Raw genomic sequence first — 21243 nt, 5'->3', positions numbered from 1 at the left:
CTGCCTGATATCTTTGCCACTACGGGAGTAAAAGGAAAAACGGCCAAAGAAAAACGACTCGAGCAGACAAAACAGAAATGGAGAGGGCCACAGAACGACACCACCGATGAGGAAACATGTCGAGTTGACTACTGGAAGAAAATAAGAGAATGTCGGTATTTGCGTGCTTGTCCTACAGAGAAATCTGACGAACTTTAATGCCGAGGGAAAATGTGAAAGAACTGGTAATTACTCTGATTCTAAAGCCTGAAAAGCCCAAATGAAATGGAGAAGGACTCAGAACGAAACCGTCGACCGATGAGGTAACATGTCGAGTTGACCACTGGAAGAAGATAAGAGAATATGTCGATATTTGCGCGCTTGTCCTACGGAGAAGTCTGACGAACTTTAAAGCTGAGGGAAAATGTGGAAAATGTGAGAGAAATGGAAGTGACTCTGATTATAAGAGAGAAGACGAAAAGGCAATGCGTTGCTCTTAAGATTGTTGAGAAAATGAAATTTCAACTTAAGTCCATTTCAGGAGAAACTGGGAGAAAAAAAAAAGAAAAATGATATATGATGCCCTTTTCCCCACACATTTGGTTTTTTTTTTCTTCTATATCTGGCTTAACCGATTTTTATGTACCTTTTGATCATAATAACGGTTAACGAACGAAATACTGGAAAAACTTGACAACGTTGTGCAGCTTGGTTTACGAGCTCGCTTAACATGTAACATCCCCGAGGGAGACATTCATGTAAGAAAGAAAAACTAAATCGAGCACAGCTACATAGAAAACAGCTGAAACTACAACCCTCCCTATCAAAACACCGGTCTAGAGTGATATTTTACGGTTGAGTGCAGGTTTTGAAAAGGAGTAATCAAGTGGAATCACAAACATTCAGATTTCTACGGCAACGATTTCCATATGTTGAACGTAATTGGCAAACGAATTAATGTAATTTTTTTTTTTTTTTTTTTTAATATTAACGTGTCAATCGTTCTAGTTTTTACAAGTAACTAATTGGGGACACCTACTCAAAACTAATTAGACTAAGCTAATAATAATAGTAATAAAACTATGTACAAACAATATAAAAATAGTAAAAGCTAAGTTTTACATAACTTGCAGTTTTCACAATTATTTTTCGACGTAACATTCGATAGGTCAATGGCCCTGACTTGATTTTTAAATGCAATTAAAGAGTCAGCCATTTTAATTGATTTGTGAAGCTTCGACCAAATGTAAGGTCCCATGTACCTTAAGCTATGTCTTCCATATGTAACGGTGTTACATCTTGGTAAGGAGAAATCGTCTGTATTCCTAAGATTGTACCTACTCATGTCACGACTAAAAAGTTCAGAAATATATGATGAAACTAAATTATTCCTAACTTTATACATAAATATGGCCATGTCCTGGAGCCTGCGATTACATAACTTTGGAAGTCTTGCTTTCTCTAGAAGTGCTTCATAAGTGCTAGTCCTGTCACAGTAAATAGCTCTCAATGCTCACTCCTGCAACCTTTGAAGCTTTCTCTTGTCTGACGAGCGACAATCGTGCATACTATATGACAATATGTAACCTGAGTTAAAATAAAAGCTTTGAAAATTCTTAATTTAGCGTCAGTAGGTAACAAGTTCCTAAACCTCATAAGTACTCCTACTTTCCTTGCCCCCTTAGTACAGACGTTGTTAATATGCTTAGTAAAGTTCAATTCATCATCAATGGCTACTCCCAAAAGATCAATCCCAGGACTTGATTTTATATTAATGTCCTTTATATTTAAGTTCATTCCCTTTTTCTTGTATCTTGATTCCAGACTCATAGCTTGAAATTTATCTTGGTTACACTTGAGTAGGTTTTGCTGATACCATTCAGAGGTACGGGTTCCCTCATCGTTCAGGATTGTTTCTACATCCTCAATCTTCTCTCCAGAAGAGTACACTTGGTGGTCATCAGCGTACATGGCAAGCCTACCCGCGTGAATATTCTGAACAAGATCGTTTTGGAATATGTTCCTAAGTAGTGGCCCTAGGTTTGATCCTTGTGGACAGCCTCTGCTTGCTTCTCTCCATTCACTGAAACCTCCTGATCGCATCCGCACCCTGTTTTTTCTTTCTGTAAAATAACATCTCATGAATTTCAATGAATTTAAAAATTTCTGGTTGCCGGCAAGCCGATATCACTGAAGAGTAGAGCATGTTTGATAACAAAACATTTTAATAAATTAGCGGAATACCCGAAAACGTTTTGGGATTTTTGTTATCGAAATAGACTATTTTCCGTGTTTGATTAATTTGCGGATTTGAGTACAATACATGCTAATACGACATGAATAACATTCTGTTTTAAATTTCTCGAGGGCGTAACGGTGCTTTGTTCTGTTACGATGCACGCAAGAAAAGACGAGAGCACGAAAGTTGTAGAATGAAACAAGATCTCTTCTACAAGGCTCTCGCGATTCCGATATACAAATTTTTGCCGCGGTTCTAGCGGAATTGTCCAAACTGCCAAGGACTTAGTTGTCAACGAAGGAGCATATAGACCTCTTTCACAATGGCGGCCAAATAAAACATTCTTCTGTTTTAATGCTCATAAGCCTTTCCAACCTCGCTACGACAAGCAAATTTCAAAAGAAGATTTGTTTCCAAATCAGAACAGTAGGTCTGATACACCATCATCACTCAGCTGCCATTTTGAAGTCCGTGGGGAATAAAAGCTTTGTCTTTGCATTGTCTATGCACGTTTAGCCTCGCACTGAATGAGAGGTTAGACGTGCAAAATCTTTTGTTTGGACATTGAGTGATATAAGTCTATTGACACAAAACAAAACAATGTAACGAGGTCGCCATTTTAGATGGTTTTCAATCACGTGATGAGACTGCCATGTTGGTGCACAGAACAATAGCAAATTTTGGCTCATGTTTTGCGTTATAATAAAGTCAAATTCCCAAAAGACTTTATTCTCTTTTTTTCTCTGCACCAACATGGCTGCTGTGACGTCAGGTGTAAACCATCCATAAGAGCCGAACAGACCCCACAAGGGAAATTGCCCAAAACTTGGAGCACCGCAGGTGATACTGAAAACGTTCACGAGTCGAGGCTTTGAGCATCCGAATTGAAGACCGATGACCAAAAATATGAGCGGGTGAGCGGATGGTGTGATTCCCAAAAACTCCTACCTTAAATATGAAAAACGTTCCATCATTTGACATTCAGGGAGTGTTATTCTAGATAACTACACCTCAGCCAACTAAACCATGCAGCCACTAATTAGTACTGAGATGAGAAAAAGAATAAATAAATAAATAAATAAATAATAAATAAATAAATGGTCAAATCCGCAAATACCAAAATTAATGATGCTCAAAGTCAGATCAAAGCTAATTCATGCTTTTTAGGAAAGAAATTTCATGATTTTCTCTTTGTTTGTCATATTTTTGTCTGTTCGGAGGTGTGTTGATTTTCATTAGTTTCAGGTGAAAATTGACCCCACTTTCTTAAATAAGTGCTGTCTCGAGCAAAGTTTTGCTGCTCGTTCACTGATGCAGGCATCTTCGCATGACTTGGGAGTTTAACTGCAAGTAGGAGTCGTTACTTGTAGCTGACACAAGACCATAAATAATTCTTGACAGGCCGCAGTGTTCGGTGGGGAGTGAAACGCGTTAACTCGGTTTACTAAAACGAATAGATCCCCTCGTCAGAGCGTCACTCCCAAAGACACTCGTTAAAATGAAGTTCATGTTCATGATTTTGTTCAAACCATTTCTTCAGAACAAAAGAATTCGGGCAGTTTCGGCTTCTACGAAGTTGACGCATTGTTAGAAGAGAATGATTTTTTTGTCTTGAGCGACCAGTCAGAGGAAAATTTCAATCATCAATTCGATATTTTTAACAGCTCATATTCGTTCTATTTATTTGGGAAAAAAAAGAGGTTCCGAGTCGTTTTAAAACTCTCTTTACCGCTTCGCAACAGTTGATTCACTACGGTTTATTACACAAGTAGATCCACAACAACAAGACCGCAACGGTAGTTTTCATTACCTAAATGAGAATGCTCCATTGTCGTGTTATGTAGCTTGACGAAATATCGACGCAGGCGTATGCGACGGTATCATGAACATTCAAAACGCCACAATGAACAATATCACAAAAGAAACAATAACAATACTATAATAATTCTTCTCACATTGGTACCGAGAAGAGCAAAACCATGAGTTAAATTAATAAGGAAAAATGGAGGATATTAAAGGTCTTAAAAAGACTGTGTCAAGCAAAATGACGTAAGTTCATGACAACCAAAATGCCCAAAAAGCAGAATGAAACATTGAAATAACGGTACCACTTAAGACTGCTGAACAACATAAAAGAAATACAGCAAAATGAAAGAGAAGCATGCATGGACACAAATGGACAAGATTGAAACGGATTCCATTTGGGTGATCTTCACTAAAAGTGAAAAAAGTCTGCCCTACGTTTTTTTAAAGTTTATGGCAAATCGCATGGAAAAAGGTCGTTTTTTCTCGGAATCATCTTGTTTGTGATGTGACGATAATTTTACCACTTAAGGAATTCCACATTACTATTTTCGAGCTCAAACTCGCAATTAACAAAACATTTCTCCGGAACACCCTAAAATATCGTGACATAGCCCTTTAAGGATAAACAGTCAGTATTGCACATGGACGATTTGAAATTATTTGCTTAAAAGAAGGAGGTTTGATTCAAGGGTCCAGACGCCGGTAAGTATACTCAGTGCAGACAGGGATGCAGTTCGGTCAGTGACAATGCGTAGTATTGATAATAAAAAGAAAACAGAGCCTTTTGAGCAGAGTTGGGAAACTGCAAATCAAGTCAAATGAAATTAAAGCAGATTATGTCGAAAGTTGAGTAGTTTTGGATAAGAATGGAAAACAAGAGAATCTGGAGAAACATTACTTACTCCTTTGGCGCCGGCATCAACCAGAAATGAAGGCAATTACATACACGCCCCATTTTGAACACCAACTGTCCTGTGTGGCTAAGCATTTGCCACCTAGTTCCATTATTAGGATCATGTGTTAAGGATAGCGTTTTTTAGATGATGGTAAATACAGCTTCTCGTCTAAATTTGAGGAGCAGAGTTAGCGAAACAATTTGTGATGTTAATTGTCTGTGTTCATAAAACTGGCTGGTGTTAAAATTGTGGAGAAGGTCGAGGGGGCTTCGAGATCGACGTGCATCATTAAGACTTGCATGGATCCCTTTGACATCTTTTTCGTTTTTTCCGTTTAGGCATTGTTCTTTGGCCGATAAATCTCTTGAGCTCGGGTTAATTTGCCATCCGTCTCACGCGGAACGAATCGAGAAAACAGTGGAGAAAAGACAGCCGGAAATACGTCGGCGTTCGCAGGATGCAACCACGATAATCAATAGGAGTAATGAAGCCTCATTTGCTTATATTGTTCCACACATGCGGAGAAAGCCCCACTTGAGATATCATAACAACTTTTGCTCAGAGTTAGTTTTGTTTAACCACTGCTATTTTAATAACTTAACAATGGATTAAAAGAAGTTTTTTTTTTTTTTTTAAGGAAGAGGGGTTAAAACAGATCTAAAGAAAGTTAAAAAATTAAATTTTCAGCCGCCTTCTGCGACCTTTCTCAGAGAATGTACCCATCAAGTTACGGGATGCAACTATATAGAAAAAGATGTCATTGTTCGTTGCTCCTAAAGGAGGAAACCAGTGATGCGTACACCCTGGTGGCTATATCAAGAAGATGCCAGTACTTATACGATCAGTTTACGAGAGTATTTCAAAAATGAGACCCAGTGGTGACGATTCCGTTTTATCAAAGAACAACGCAAAAGCTCTACGAAGGCGGAATGCAATCGACGCGGCAACGTTTCACAAACACACACGGCAGCTCGAGAAGGAAAGGAACTCAGAGGAAAGATTGTTTCTCAAGAATCGGAAACTTATCCTACAACGGCAGTCCGGTTTAGTAGGGGACATGTCACCCAGACTGAAAAGAAATGATATAGGATCTGATAACAAACAGCAAGTGCTGTCCGCTTCTTGTTCTCCTTCATTTTTAGTCGGCGATCAACAGGAACAACTAGGTTTCCTCGCTAGGTACAGGAGTAGAACGAGTTCATCTAGGGAGTCCATGCCGAGGCAGTTCCACTTACGCTCGCAGGTATCACTGCCTGATATCTTTGCCACTACGGGAGTAAAAGGAAAAACGGTCAAAGAAAAACGACACGAGCAGACAAAACTGAAATGGAGAGGGCCACAGAACGACACCACCGATGAGGAAACATGCCGAGTCGACTACTGGAAGAAGATAAGAGAATGTCGATATTTGCGCGCTTGTCCTACAGAGAAATCTGACGAACTTTAATGCTGTGGAAAAATGTGAAAGAAATGGTAGTGACTCTGATTCTAAAGGAAAAGCCCAAATGAAATAGAGAAGGACTCAAAACGGAACCGTCGACCGATGAGGTAACATGTCGAGTTGACTACTGGAAGAAGATAAGAGAATGTGTCGATATTTTCGCGCTTGTCCTACGGAGAAGTCTGACGAACTTTAAAGCTGAGGGAAAATGTGAGAGAAATGGAAGTGACTCTGATTACAAGAGAGAAGACGACAAGGCAATGCGTTGCTCCTAAGATTGTTGAGACAATGAAATTTCAACTTAAGTCCATTTCAGGAGAAACTGGGCAAAAAAAAAAAGAAAAAAAATGATATAACGCCCTTATTACCATACAGCCGGGTTTTTTTTTCTTCTATACCTGGCTTAATCAATTGTTATGTAGCTTTTGATCATAATAACGGCTAACGAACGAAATACTGGAAAAATTTGACAACGTTATGCAGCTTGGTTTAAGAGCTCGCTTATGTAACATCCCCGAGGGAGGCATTCATGCAAAAGAGAACTAAATCGAGTACAGTTACATAGAAAACAGCTGAAACTACGACTAGGGTTGTCCACATTATACTCACAATTTTCACTATTATGCTACTTCTTTATGCTCGAAAAATGTTACTATCATGCTCAAAAAGTGTCACTATTATTCTCAAAAATTTCCCCCAGATCACTCATTTTTTACATAAAAATAAAAGTCCCAAACTCCCAATCGCCCCACGTGGCCACGTCCGTTTCCTGTGGTGAAGTTTGGGGCAGTTGTTTGTCACGTATATTTCTCCACAGGAAATCAGGAATCCCAGGTTCGAGATTGTACCTAATTCCGATGTATTTATTTCTTTATTTTCGATATTTTGACATATTTCCAGGAATTTTTTTTACTATTATGCTTGCGTAATGCTCGATGGTCATGCCTCACTATTATGCTCAAAATTATGCCAGCATAATGTGGACAACCCTAACTACAACCGTGTAAAAACACCACAGACGTCTAAAGTGATATTTTACGGCTGAGTGCAGGTTTTGAAAAGGAGTAATGAAGTGGAATCACAAATATTCAGATTTCTACGGCAACGATTTCCATATGTTGAACGTAATTCGCAAACGAGTTAATGCAATGAAATTAAAAGTTTCGTTGCCGGCAGGCTGATATCACTGAAGAGTAGAGCATGTTTGATAACAAAACATTTTCATTAATGAGCGGAATACCCAACACTGAAAACGTTTTGGAATTTTTGTTATCAAAAATTCGAAATAGTCTATTTTCCGTGTTTGATTGATTGGCGGCTTTGAATACAATACGTTGTAATGGTACATGAATAACAATCTGTTTTAAATTTCTCGAGGGCGTAACGGTGCTTTGTTCTGTTAAGGCCGGGACACACTAGGCGATAAGTCGCTGCGACACGTCGCGGGGACAAGTCGCCGCAACAAATTGCTTTGACAGAAAAAGAAACTTTCAAAAACCCGGTATCTTGCCATCATTTGACACAGATACTTCACTGTTTGGCGAGTAAACATGCCGCGGTAACTTAATCACGGCGCCCGCTGAATTCCGGCATGTCACTTTCGATTTTGCGATTTATTTGAACGTAGCAAAAATCTCCCAAAATGTTTGTCGCTGATCGTAACTTTTTATATTCTATATTCACGGTTCAAAATTAATGTTGTTTTCATGTCGTTAATATTTTATTCTCGATCGACCGTCCCGGAAACTTCGTTCTGCTCTTTCTAAAAACTGTGTATCAATAGTTATTTGCTTTTGCATCAATATTTGTTTTGCATAAAGCAAGCTAACAGAATCTGTACCTTGCTGAGTTCGCATTTGTTAGCGTTAATAGTATTTTCGGTCAGATGCTTCTGTTTTATGAGGGGTTTATTGTTTTGGTCTCCCATCCTGACACTAACCCCGCCCGAAAGGGAGAAAGGGCTGTCATATGCTCAGAGGGCACACTTGTGGTGAAAAGAAGTTGTGAGGGAACTTGAAAATTATCAACATGTCAGCCCAGAAGCCAATGTTTCTCGCTTCTCTTTTATTTGTTATTCTTCGGACACTGGAATGCTGTATTTCAATACCACACAATTCAGTGCCTTCTGATTTTCTGTAACACGTACCACAGGCAAGCCAGTGTATGCTTCACGGAAGCGTCTCGTTTCATGAAAATCATTGTCGATGCGACAAGTTGCTCGACATGTACTACTTGCAAAACAAGTCGCTCCGACACGACGCCCGTTCGGTGCACACGCAGTGATCTCGTATGAGGGGGAATGTGAACTACTTTTCTAATTCAATATGGCTGACCATATCACGCTCTCTCATTGGTTCATTTTTATTTTGTCGCAGCCACTTGTTGCCGGAAGTGTACACACGATGCGACAACGCTGCTTGCGCTAATTTTGTCGCTGCGATAAGTAGCACGAAATCAAACTGGTTTGAAGTATTGATAATAAAAAGAAAACAGAGCCTTTTGAGCAGAGTTGGGAAACTGCAAATCAAGTCAAATGAAATTAAAGCAGATTATGTCGAAAGTTGAGTAGTTTTGGATAAGAATGGAAAATTAGAGAATCTGGAGAAACATTACTTACTCCTTTGGCGCCGGCATCAACCAGAAATGCACGAAATTACATAAACGCCCCATTTTGAACACGAAGTGTCCTGTGTGGCTAAGCATTTTCCACCTAGTTCCATTATTAGGATCATGTGTTAAGGGTAGCTTTTTTTACATGATGGTAAATACAGCTTTTCGTCTAAACTTGAGGAGCAGAGTTTGCGAAACAATTTGTGATGTTAATTGTCTGTGTTCATAAAACTGGCTGGTGTTAAAATTGTGGAGAAGGTCGAGGCGGCTTCGAGATCGAAATGCATGTAATAGCCCTTATTCACGATGGCGGCCATGTTGGTTTTCAAATTGTCATGCAAATTATCCATGTGTTATGCTGGGGGGCAAACATCGGAATAAAGGCAAATTGCGGAAAATCGGCACGTCGAAATATTGAATTAGCATTGCTAAAAGTACACTTTAGAATTTAGAATTAAGTACCTTTTGTAATAATTTTATATCTTTTGATTGCCTCCGACATTTTGACTTTCGACTTCGTTTTTGGCCTATTTTTTAGTAAAAAAAAATCGAAGTAACTGGTGCAAGCATTCTGTTTTAATGTGATAAACATTCAATGAACATGAAACAAATCATCTGTGTGGCTAAGATGTTCGTTATAACCTCTCGAACTTGTGTTGCTTGCCCCTCAGAAGTGTGTAGCTAATTTGCATGAAAATAGCAAATCCAACATGGCGGCTATCGTGAATAAGGTCTATTGCTGAACGTCCATCGGCTAAGTAGCTAAGCACACTGCATGGTGGATCAAGCTAAGGGAACAGGTAATTATCAATTATTCCACAAGCGCAAGTTGGATGTAAGATGATCAAGGCCTAACGCACCTCGTTGGCTATGATCATTTTATGTCCAACAAGCGCAAGTGGGATAATTGTTGTATTAAAAATAGACACAAATTATGGATAAATCTTCCCATCTTCATTTCTGAAAAACAAAACAAAAAAGCTGATGCGTACATTTACCATGATGGCCAAGCCAATCAGCCTAGAATTGCGTCATCCAACGATCTCAGTAGTTTTTCACAACGAGGAATATTTGCATACTCCGAGATGACATTGATATAAACAATTCCTAATTAAAAAAATGAAATTTATACATACTGCAATTCCTCCTTCACAAGCGCGGTGCAAAGCCATAAGCAAACGGGCTTCCTCCAACAGGGTCTTGTGTTGATGAGAGAAATGTGATTCGAGTTTTATTGCAACTTGTTCCCTGCTTTCCATATCTTTCCCTAACCATATAATTCCAAAAGAACCCATCCCGATCTGCACCAAAAGGCGGTACTTGTTGGCAACCAGACTTCCACCTGACAATGAAGAACTAGACGGACCAGCCATGTCATTGTCAGTAGTTATGAGGGTCTTTCTCTTTCTGAGGCCTGACTTGTGTGAGCGTCATAATTGCAATTGTGGCGTAGTCGTGAGTGTGCACGTGCACCTGGGGAGCTTAAGCACGCGCGTTTTTGACACGCGCATGGCAACCGGAAGTGAGCTGTTTTCCCTTTTAACTTGTGTTCACACTACCACATTTACATTGATAAGTATCTTTTCTCCATTAGAGATGATTAGTATAAAAACCTGGGAGACACCACTGTCCTGGCACGCGAAATGTTCTCTTCCGGTTGCCGTTCGCGTCTCAAAAACGCTCGTGCTTAAGGTCACTTATATAAAGTCTTCAGTTGAGCCATGGAAAGACCAGGAACGGTGAAAATCTCGCATGCCAGGACAGTAGTCTTCCACAGCTTTTTGAACTTATCTTTCCTAAGAGAGAAAAGATACTTAGCAATGTAAATGTGGCAGTGTCAAGACAAGATAAAAGGAAAACAGCTCACTTCCGGTTGCCGTAAGTGGCTCAAAAAAGTCGCGTGCTTAACCTCCTTTTAGACAGTAATCAAAATTTATGTAATAACCAAATCAATGCGCGCGCTCTGATTGGTCAATCAGCTTTGGTTTATTGTGCCAGCAAACTCATGGAAATGTCGCGCGTCTTCTTAAAGTGCTACTATGATCAAAAAGTTCACTTGTCTTTTTTCCTACAGATTTTGAAGGCGTGTTTGCTTGACACTTGACTGGCAAAATTTCGAGCTTCGAATTTTATCCCATGGCTGTTTTCTTTGAGTGCAAGTTTTGGACTTCGCGGTCCGCCACTACTCACGTTCAAGACTGACCGATTGGACCTCCGGGTTGGATAGAGGATAAGATGACGTCAACGACGCACTTGCTTAAAATTGCAGCGTGTAAACGCAGTCTATGATACATGCAAAAACACGAACTCCAGTGCTACATATTTATATGGGCGTGTGCACACGCATTGGATTTTCAAACTAGCGAGTCTTTGACGTCATCTTATCCTCGATCTAGCTCTGTCAAGATTTTAAATGTATTAATGGCGGACCATTAATTAGGAAAATTTCAGTCAAAATAAACAGGCTTAAAACTACAGTCACTTATTGTTCAGTTAACATAGTTTTGAAATACCAAGAAAAAGTAGAATTGATTTTTGTTCACAGTAGCACTTTAATTATTATTTAACAATTATTCCATGAGCGCGTTGGATATGAGATGATTGATAGCCAACGAGGCGCGTAGCGCCGAGTTGGCTATAATCATCTCATATCCAACAAGCGCGAGTAGAATAATTGTTTTATTAAAAACGCCCCCAAAATATAGAAAACTAGACTACAATAAAAATAAAAAGGCCCAAAAAATCACGCATATGCTTGCCGTGTTTGTAGATCATGGTATAATGGCTCATAACCCATGATCGCTTAGTCAATCAAAACAGTTTTTAATAAAAAGCAATATACCAGAAGTTTCTATGGTTTATAGGCTGATAAACCACGCGTGATGTTGGAAGAACACGAGAAGAATCGTAAATCATAAGCTGCAGGCGAGTGATTTAAGAATTCTTCGAATTCCTCTCTGAGTTACATTAGATGTAACACACGAAAAGAGAAAACATTTGGCCAGGCTAAGAATGTAATACGCGATTCGATTCCTTTCGAAAGGGGCTTGTCGTCTGATCTTCGAAGGCACTACTCCATCAAATTCTATACAGAGTAGTGGTAGGTCTAACGGAATAGGTGGAAAATTATATCACTCATCAACTACTGAGGGACACTGATGCCATGGTATGAGGTGTACCTTGTAAAAGTGCTCGTTCAACCGTGAGCCCACTTTTACAGACCCCGGCAAGGGCCTTAAATTTTTCGTCTTTTTAAACGTTTATTATAAGTTCGTTCTCCTTTCTTCCAAAAAGCATTACAGTTAAGTAAAGACAATTGCAAAGTTTCCCAGGGTGAATGTTGAATCCGTCCACACTGGGCTTCCTGTGCTTTCTTACTAATTGCATGCGTCATTATGGCTTATCATTCGCAAAATTCTTAATTGATCTCACCAGTCTAATTACCGTCAACCATCAAACAAGGAATTGTTATCAGAGAATTAAGAACATGTGACATACACAAAGTAAATTACCACCCAACCAAAGGAAAACATGAGGTAACCCTAACAGGCGGACTATCGAAAAACGCCCATTTTGGTGGCGGAAGGGTTTTCCTTTTTATTGCACATGGACTGCGCTTTCCAGAACGTAGTAACGTCATCAAATGGAGAAGAGAAAAACAAATGCTGTTACCTTACGAAGCTAAGCAACGAAATTATACTGCACATCTGCGCTTACATTGATGCGAAATCGATAACGAGACTTTGTCAAACTAGCAAACGCCTTCGAGATGGAATCATCTTCGGTGACCCGCTGTGGAAGAAAATCCTTCGGAGAGACCTCGAACTTGATCTGCGAATCAAACGGCCGTTCAAGTCGTTTTACGAAATATATCGCTTAGTATCGATGTCACGCACAGTGACAAAGATTTACCTCTCGGAAAGGTTTTATTCTTCTGGTAAATACGGGTATTTGCCAGGTTGGTTATGGACTTGGGTGATATTAAACACAAGCGCTCCGGAGCTACCTTCCTGGATTCTGAATCATAGGGAAGCATTTCTGCGCGTAAAAGTGAGTGAGATGCCCCTTGGAAGAATCCAGCGCGTTTGGAATCTGGCAGCGGGAGATTTTTCCGGCGTAAGGGAAGTGAGAAATGAAAGAGGGACTATTTACTACAGTTGGTCGGATGTGCATAGAGTATTCTTTGCCAAGAATGGTGGGCTTAAAGAACTAACCGCTCATTCGCTGAAGCGATGTTCAAGAGCAAAGCGACACTTGGAGAGAAGTTATACTCAACTTATAAATCCAGAGCAAGTAACCAGTCAACACCAAACTGGACAGAGAGTTATTACGGTATTGCCACAACATTTTTTCTCCCCATCGTGCGGATTTGGTAATTTCTTTCAACCTTTGTAACAGAAGGACGAAGCCCAACCGGGAAAGAGAATGAAAAAAAAAAATTAAGGTCGGAAGAAATTACGAAAAAAATGTGGTGGATTTATACCAGCTTTGCGCCGAGTGTAGCAGCTTTAACACTTGAATTTCGCTAGTTACACAAGAATTATCGGCTTAAATTACATGAATATAGCCATAACCAACATGCACCACTAGGATGACTGAACATGTACATGACAGTTAAGTTCTGGAATTGTTTTTGCACGAGCAAAACGATGGACCTCGCTACACGTTAACTTTACAAACGAATTTTATAATTACTACTATTTTACAAGGAAAATGAATTACTTTTGTTTGTTATTATACTCTTTTTTTCGACATACAACTCAAAAGGGCAGGAGTATGCTTGAAAGTTGCACCCGATATTCTAAAAATCCTATAGCTAGTTACTATATTCCTTTATCGGCAAACTGCTAACCAAGAATTTTCTGTCAAGACACTGATGCGTTTTTACACTACTGACCTTGTGTCGGATTTGAGAGATTATGAAGACATTCACAGTGCAAATACGTAAACTGTCGTAAATTAGTCGAGAATTCGCTTGCTATACAGGGCCGCGATTAATATTTTAAAATAAAATGATTGAAATTATTCGGTGTTGCTTTGATATCTTTTCAAGGTCAAACATATGCTTAAGGTATGCACCAATTTTCGAGCTTTACCCTCAAGCATAGTTAGCGGAGTCCCTTCACTAACTATGCCTCAAGGAACCTTATCTCGGTGAAAAACTGTCTACAAGGCTAATCTGACAAACTGACACCTCGCACATGCACTCGACATGGGTCGTTAAAAAACGGTAGCTGGTCGTTTCGCTGACGACTCCCTTATAAAAAGGACGGGGGTGCTCGTCGGAGATTTTGAACAGAAATCTTAAGCGGTACCAAGATCCTGTCTTGTGGACGTGGCATGAATTTTTTTTCTTTTTCACCCCTAAGAGGTACCAAATTATGGGTTTTAATTAGACAAACTTAAAGTACGTTCGCGAACTGGACATTGGCGAAACGACCGACATTCTAAAAGAACAACTAAATGCTAGTCAAACCGCGAAAGAAAAAAATAAACAAAGACAAATCTTCAGGAAACGATCACACTATCGGTTCCCTCTCATTTTTCCCCTTCAAAACTCCCTTATTATTCTCTGCTTTTTGATTGGTGCAAATTTCGCGCAAGCCAGCGGACATCAACAAAGTCATTAGACACCCCCTCCATCCACCTCCCCGAGAAAGAAAAGTAGGTATCAATCGGTTAATAATAGAGCTATCATTGCAACAACTACATCACCTCAAACTACAGTGACTACGTGAACACCAAAATGGTGGATGGATTATTTAAACAAGTTTCAACTTAAGGTTACAACTACAATGATGTTGCCACCAGGCACTGTAAGTTTATTTAAGTACTGTACATGTAGATTAATGCTGCTCTCCGTTGTTTTTCACTTCTCGAAACCTCTGTTGACAATAAACAACTTTTACATGTATGTACCTAACTAGAAAAGAAAAAAATGAAAGTACTTGACCAAAATTGAAATTACGTGGAAAGCGATTTTGATAAACAAAAAAGATGTTCCTAAAAGAGGTGTTAAAGCACTCGGACAACAGCAAGTGCACACGTGTAAAGGTCTTATAGCCATCCTAAAAATGTTTGAAATAAAATAATTAGCAGAGCTTTTTCCAGGAAATGCATATTATTATTAAAATAATTGCACTTGCTTTCTATTTTCTGAGGGCAGATTCAACTGAACTGTCATTCCTCTCAAGGGATGCTGAATGAGATCAAAAGCAGGCAAGGAAGCTAATTCCTATCAATAAGTGTGCCTCTTGCCTTCTTGGTAGGATCCTGTTTAAGCTGAGTCAAAAAAGAAATATGAGAATAAATCATAGTAGAATGGCGCGGTAGATGTTGTTCCACGCCGATTTTTCTCTTCCGCTCTTTTCAATATGGCGTTTGATACGTGTTTCGCGGCGACAACAACATCTACCGCCCGCAAGCAGGCTATCGTAGAATTGACGATAATGTTATCAAGAATGAATCAGTGTTGCGTAGGTTAACAATAATCAAATCAATTCAAATTTTGATCTTAACTGATATTTTGATTGCTTTTATTAATTAACTTTTGACCAGCAACTTAAGTCTTCATCAGAAACTAGATGTAGGGTGAAGTTGAGGACCTCCCAAAGTTTATAGCTGAAAAGTTACACAGCCAAAATATCTGGCCGAGTTGATTCAAAGGTGATTAAATTTATTTAATAACAGTGTTCAAGTCCCACCCTGCCATCAAAGAAATAAACAAATAATGATAATAATATTGTAATACCATGTACAGTGTAAGTAACTGTGATGTACATATCCACATACGTGGTACATAATGAATTGACTACCCTCATAGGGCCTTAAATAATGTCAGCATGATCATGATAATAATAATAATAATTCACCTATATGTACTTGGGGGTAAATATTACAATAATAATTTTTATATTATTATTTACTTACATGCAAGTCAATGTTTGTTTCAATTTTCACTAGAAATACATGTAGCAGTCCTAACTTTATTATAATAATTTATTATAACTGGTGAAAATTTAAACCAGCAAAGCAAAATGTCTACATGTATGACAACATCAAAAGTTTTAAAACGTATTCAATCATTGTTGAAGTCCAATGCAATTATTAAATGTTGACCAAAGGATTGATGCACAGATAATTGTAGAAAAGTACCTGTTCAGCAGCTGCCCTTTTCTGAGCTGTTGATTTCCTCTCAAGTTGTTTCTCAATAATTTGAGCATTATGAGCATATGATGATGCCACCTCATGCTTCAATAAAACAATTATGAAGCAAATCATTAGCGTGCAACAAAAAATATTACACATGTAATTTACACTGTACTGTATAAAATATGCAGTACACCGGTATGTGTAATTCAGGGCTGCCTTGCACAGTACATGTACCTGAGTATCAAAAAGCAGCATCACTCAAAAGCCAGTCATGGTACGTGAACAATGTACAAGAGATGGAATTCTTGCGGAATTCAAGACAATATGATCAATTGCTTAATAGATGTTAAAATCTCTGAAGAAGATTCAGACTCAAGAGGCACTGATATCAGAGTCTTCTCTTTTCCCTCATCTTGCTACATGTAACATGAGCCATTTTGTCAATTACTGTACATGTAACAGGCACAACCTTCCATGAAAACCAGCAAGAAACTGAGGTACAGACAAGAAGGAGACTTGAACTACATGTATTTTGGCAAAAAATCTGTATCTTGCATGAGCAGCACTCGTATACAGTAATGGGCTTCATTTGCGTCTCATTTATACACAGTTTGCATGAGCTGTGGATTATTTACATGTAAACTTTTTCTAATTGATGTAAACCACCCTATTATTGTTTACGTTTTTTTCTTGCAATCTGAACATGTACCATTGAAGTCATAACATACCTGTTCAATTTCCTCTTCTTCTTCATCAATAGTAGACACTGTGACAGAGCTAAATTTACCAAATTCTTTTGTTCTTTTTGTCATCATTACCTTTGAAAAATGTAACAACCGAAGACAAGATTATCTACAGAATATAATTTTTGCATTAATAATAATAATATGTGATCTGCTAATCGCTCTTTCTCGCAGTTGGAGACTGAATTACTAAGAGCGCAGCTCAACGAGGTCGGGCCGAAGGAGCTGTGCTGCCGGCTAGGCGCTCGGCCCCTGAACACGACCCATGTATGACCTCAGAGCACAGCACCACAGCCTGATGGAATAGGCCGGGAGTTGATGTTATTCAATATGGGAAGAAAAAGTACAACACTTAAAGTACACCTACAGTAACCTCTAAATTTTTTTGTTCAGTAGCCGTCAAAATATTCTTTTGTTATTGACCATGTTGGTGAAAAAAAAATTATTGTTATACATGTTACTGTATTTCCTCAATTTTTGTTCAAAATAATTATGAAATAAATGTGCCACTTTGGCTCACCACAGAGCTTGCTGGAGATCGAGTCAGAATTCGGTGTGTGATGTCAGCTGGGGAAGCGATTTTCGCACTGAGAGACGTTGAGACCGCAAAGAGGAAAATTTTGTCTAGAATACTGTATGCACGTTGCTTCAAATTTTCTACAACATTTGCTCGAGCTTTTCATTTTCTTTAAGCTCCTTTACATAATTATATGCTCTTAACAGTCTTCATCAGCCATCAGCTCATTGGCAGACACCGTAAGCAATCCGAACTTTTTCGATTTTACTTGGCATCATCAGCATCACTTGCAAATCACCATCTTCGTCATCGATCTCACACAATGCAAGAGAACAGATATCAGAGTCCTCGGACTCGATGGAATAATAATTAATTATCTGAATCTGTATTTCTTGATCGTGGCAATTTTTACTGATTTTAATATTTCTGTGCCTCAAGGTCAAAATAAAGTCAGAGATTGAAGACCAGAAACTTCAGATGAAGCCCGGTTGATTGCACGGCCTTCAACTGTATCTCAGTCGCATAAAGGTTAAAGAAGATGAAAAAAATAAACCCCAACAAAATTCTGAGGAGCAAAGACACCATGATTGCCTCCTTTAAAGTGGATCTACCTAATAAAAAGTTCAAAATTCCCTCCTTTCTATGATTACAGTATGTACTTTCATTAATATCAATCTAAATGTAAGGCCTAAAGGATCAACAACTAAAAAGAGATTAAGCAGGGGGTTCATTATAAATAACCCATTTACCCCAGGGAGTAAGACAACAGATTTTACTCTGTCTAACCCCAGACGATTTTACTTGTAAACTGGAGGCATGCTAGGGCACCTGAGAAGTGAATGGATTAATTAACCCTTTCCTGACACTTTTAGATTTACTGTCTAACAACAGACAATTTTTTTCCTCTATAATATTATTGCATGGGGCTGCTCAGGGATGAACCCTTTCCCTACGAAGAGCCGCACAATCATGGATTTTACTCCCTTTGTTTGCTGTTAATTTGTTTCTTGAATGGGTTGAAATTTTGGAAGCAATTCAGCTGGTAATCGATATGGACCTAGCCACAACACCAGGAACTCCACCCACTACTTTTCTTGAATATACATTGTACATGTACATGTAGGGCGTGGGTTCTTTTACGTCCCACAGGGAACTTACATGTTCGAATACGAGACAGAGCCTACGGTTTATAGTCCTCATCTGAGAAGACTTGAAAGTCTAACCATTTTGCAGATGAAATTACATATATTTAAGACAGCACCTTCTCCTCAGTTATTTAAAGATCTTGAATTTTTGATCTGGCCAGGGTTTGAATCAACGGCAGCCCAATGCTCAACCAAGTGAGCCACCCTTGAGTTACAAGTATCAGCTTCCTAGTCATGTACTAGACAGTTTGCTGTACCTTGTTTGGCTTAGGTCTAACAGTTGCTGTGGTTTGACTTTCTCCACTGTGCACCAATGCCCCTAACAAAATGATAATGCATAAAATGCTGTATAAGTGATGGTACAGTGTACACGTACAATGTATTACCTGTTCAAAGGTTAGTTTTGTGAATAGCACTGGCCACACAGAAAGAGCTGTTTAATGCACATTCAAGTGAAAGCCTACACAGGATTTCCTAGAGTTGGAAGGTGCATAGAGCCATTGGAAGCAGCATGTATACATTTCATGGTATAGGGTAGATATTGACACAGCCCTCTGGATCATGGTTGTAATTTCAACAAGTATATGTACTGTGTCTCCAGTGAAAAGGTTGGAGGACTTCCCTTCACATTGCAGGGATTACCACAACTATAATTTTTTTGACATAAAACTGAGCTCAAAGAAGTACAGTCAGTCTGAAATTTCGATTTATTATTCTGGCAAATGAACTCTTGAGTTTTTCTTGAGGTTACATGACTTGTAAACCACCAAGGAAGAAGTCTTTCTTCAGAAGGTCCAACTCAATTTACATAAATTTCTCATTTGGGAAAAAGTACAATGTAAGTGACTCAGAAACTGAAAAAAAAAAAAGAAAAAAAAAAGAAAAGGCTTTAATTTCCCTCATTCAAATCACATTCAAAATTTAGTTTGATTATTTTTGAAAATGCTAGCAAAACATTCTCAGGCTGAGACCTTGTGGAAAAGACAAAAAAGCATTTAGAATTTTAAAATTCCCAGAGCTCTCAGTCTTTTGAATATGGTTTCATCTATTAACTGTCGAAATTCAATTATAATTGGGCAAAATATTTTTTGTCTTTTGAGTTGCGACTCTTTGAAATGCTCGTTACAGTGACACTTCATACTCGTTAATTTCAACGAATTTATACTGTCAGTAACACTATCAACAATACAGTAAGTTAGATGAAAGACCATTCTCACCATCTACCACAAATGTAACTGTTTGATCCTTCTTTGAAGGTCGGTAAAAAAGCCACAGATTGCACCTACATAAAAATAAAATAATAAATCAATAATGGATAAATAAAAGCAAAGCAATAAAAAGTTAAAACTGTAAACATAATATTAACTAATGCATGCTCCATAAAAATCGTAAGAAAATTTTAATAGCTGGGGAATAATAATAAATCATTATAAAAAAAAAAAGCTCAAGCTCACTTTTTGCACTTTAAACGGAACTGCCTCTCAATGCCACCAGACCTAAAAAAATGATATAAAAAGAAAAGTAATTAAAAAACAGTATTTTATACAGTTTTCTTGCCAATTAAAGATAGGGGGTAGAATTGATAAGCCTTTTGATTTTTCTGTTAACACTATATACTTAATTAGTTTACAATTAAGAATGAGTTTGAAGAGAATAATGTATTTTTGATTTTGATGCTAGGATAAAATTCTTTTTTTTTTTACTACTAAAAATAAACATAATAAAAAAATTCATGAGCTCCAGTAATTGCAGTCAAGTGGCAAGAAACGAAAGCAAGTACTGACAATATTGAATGATGTAGCAGAAAGCAGTCACACCTACATTTGTACATGTACATGTATTTACAACTATGTGTGACATTTGATCACTAGCAAACAAGGTACTTGAACTAAGATACATTGTACTGTATATTAATGACAGACTCACAGGAAATAAGCCATGAATCTGTACATGTAACATTCTAATATTTAAATTACTTTTTAAGTTTTTTTTTTTGCCAATCATATATCTATGTACAACAATGTTTTTTTTGTCTCTCCAGCGCAGCCTATTAAATGTCGTTTAAAAAACTTAGACAGTGTATTTTACCTTCCTTCTTGTCCGCAGAAACATTATACGTCTCCTTACCAGTTCCTACTAGTTACAATTAGCAACATGTGTAGACGATTTACTAAATCGCCACGGATTGAAATCGGAGGGTAGATCATAAGGGTACTGCAGTAACCTGTGTAGGTAGTTTATGAATGTGCAAGCTATTGTTATTTCCTATTATTCTGAGCCTTTTAAATTTGCTGGTTTTTCAGGAAAAATTATCTATTCTTTTGTGCTCATGGCTGTAGAAAAATGTAGTAAGCTTGTACTTCGTGTTGATTTAAAAACAATAATTTTGAACCTTTCAATGATGACTTCAATTAGACATTTGCATTAATTTTCCTATTCATGTGCAACTGCTGCTATTTTGTTGCTACTTTTAGGTTAAAAAAACCCCTGATTTCTCATTTTCTGACCATTTTACCCACTTGACACCCTGTAAATAGCAATTTGTTTAAATTATACATTATGTGGAGGGGAAACCCAGGTGTAACGCAACACGCTGAAACACTGTAGGGAAGATAATTTGTTGTTTACCTATTGCCATTAATGTGCCAACCAGAGTCTCGCTGGCTGTTGAAACAAAGGGTCTTTTTTCCCTGTGGTTGGTACATCAATGCTTGT

The 21243-nt window shown here is 38.2% G+C and overlaps 2 protein-coding genes across 3 annotated transcripts in view; both read right to left on the bottom strand.

Moving 5' to 3' along the window:
• The window catches only part of LOC138020365 (casein kinase I-like), a 29898-nt gene extending 19301 nt beyond the window's left edge, over positions 1-10597 (bottom strand). Inside the window, exons 1-2 of one of the 2 annotated variants that reach the window (XR_011126320.1) lie at positions 10108-10232; positions 206-2102 (exon numbers count right to left, since the gene is read on the bottom strand). Coding sequence is in view for 1 of the 2 variants with exons in the window: in XM_068867367.1 (XP_068723468.1) it covers positions 10108-10344 (237 nt within the window). In the remaining variant the exon portion in view is untranslated. Of the gene's footprint in view, positions 1-205; positions 2103-10107 lie in introns of those variants that run through there. The other variant, XM_068867367.1, reaches the window with a different exon arrangement.
• Positions 10598-14767: 4170 nt separating this feature from the next.
• The window catches only part of LOC138020196 (STING ER exit protein-like), a 12306-nt gene continuing 5830 nt past the window's right edge, over positions 14768-21243 (bottom strand). Inside the window, exons 3-8 of the mRNA XM_068867223.1 lie at positions 19983-20024; positions 19746-19810; positions 18786-18847; positions 16852-16941; positions 16127-16222; positions 14768-15253 (exon numbers count right to left, since the gene is read on the bottom strand). Coding sequence (XP_068723324.1) covers positions 15200-15253; positions 16127-16222; positions 16852-16941; positions 18786-18847; positions 19746-19810; positions 19983-20024 — 409 coding nt within the window. The 3' untranslated portion in view covers positions 14768-15199. The remainder of the gene's footprint in view (positions 15254-16126; positions 16223-16851; positions 16942-18785; positions 18848-19745; positions 19811-19982; positions 20025-21243) is intronic.

The sequence above is a fragment of the Montipora capricornis genome, chromosome 2 (genome assembly GCF_036669925.1).
Source record: "Montipora capricornis isolate CH-2021 chromosome 2, ASM3666992v2, whole genome shotgun sequence".
NCBI lineage: Eukaryota > Metazoa > Cnidaria > Anthozoa > Scleractinia > Acroporidae > Montipora > Montipora capricornis.
This window is presented reverse-complemented; position numbering and strand designations above follow the sequence as displayed.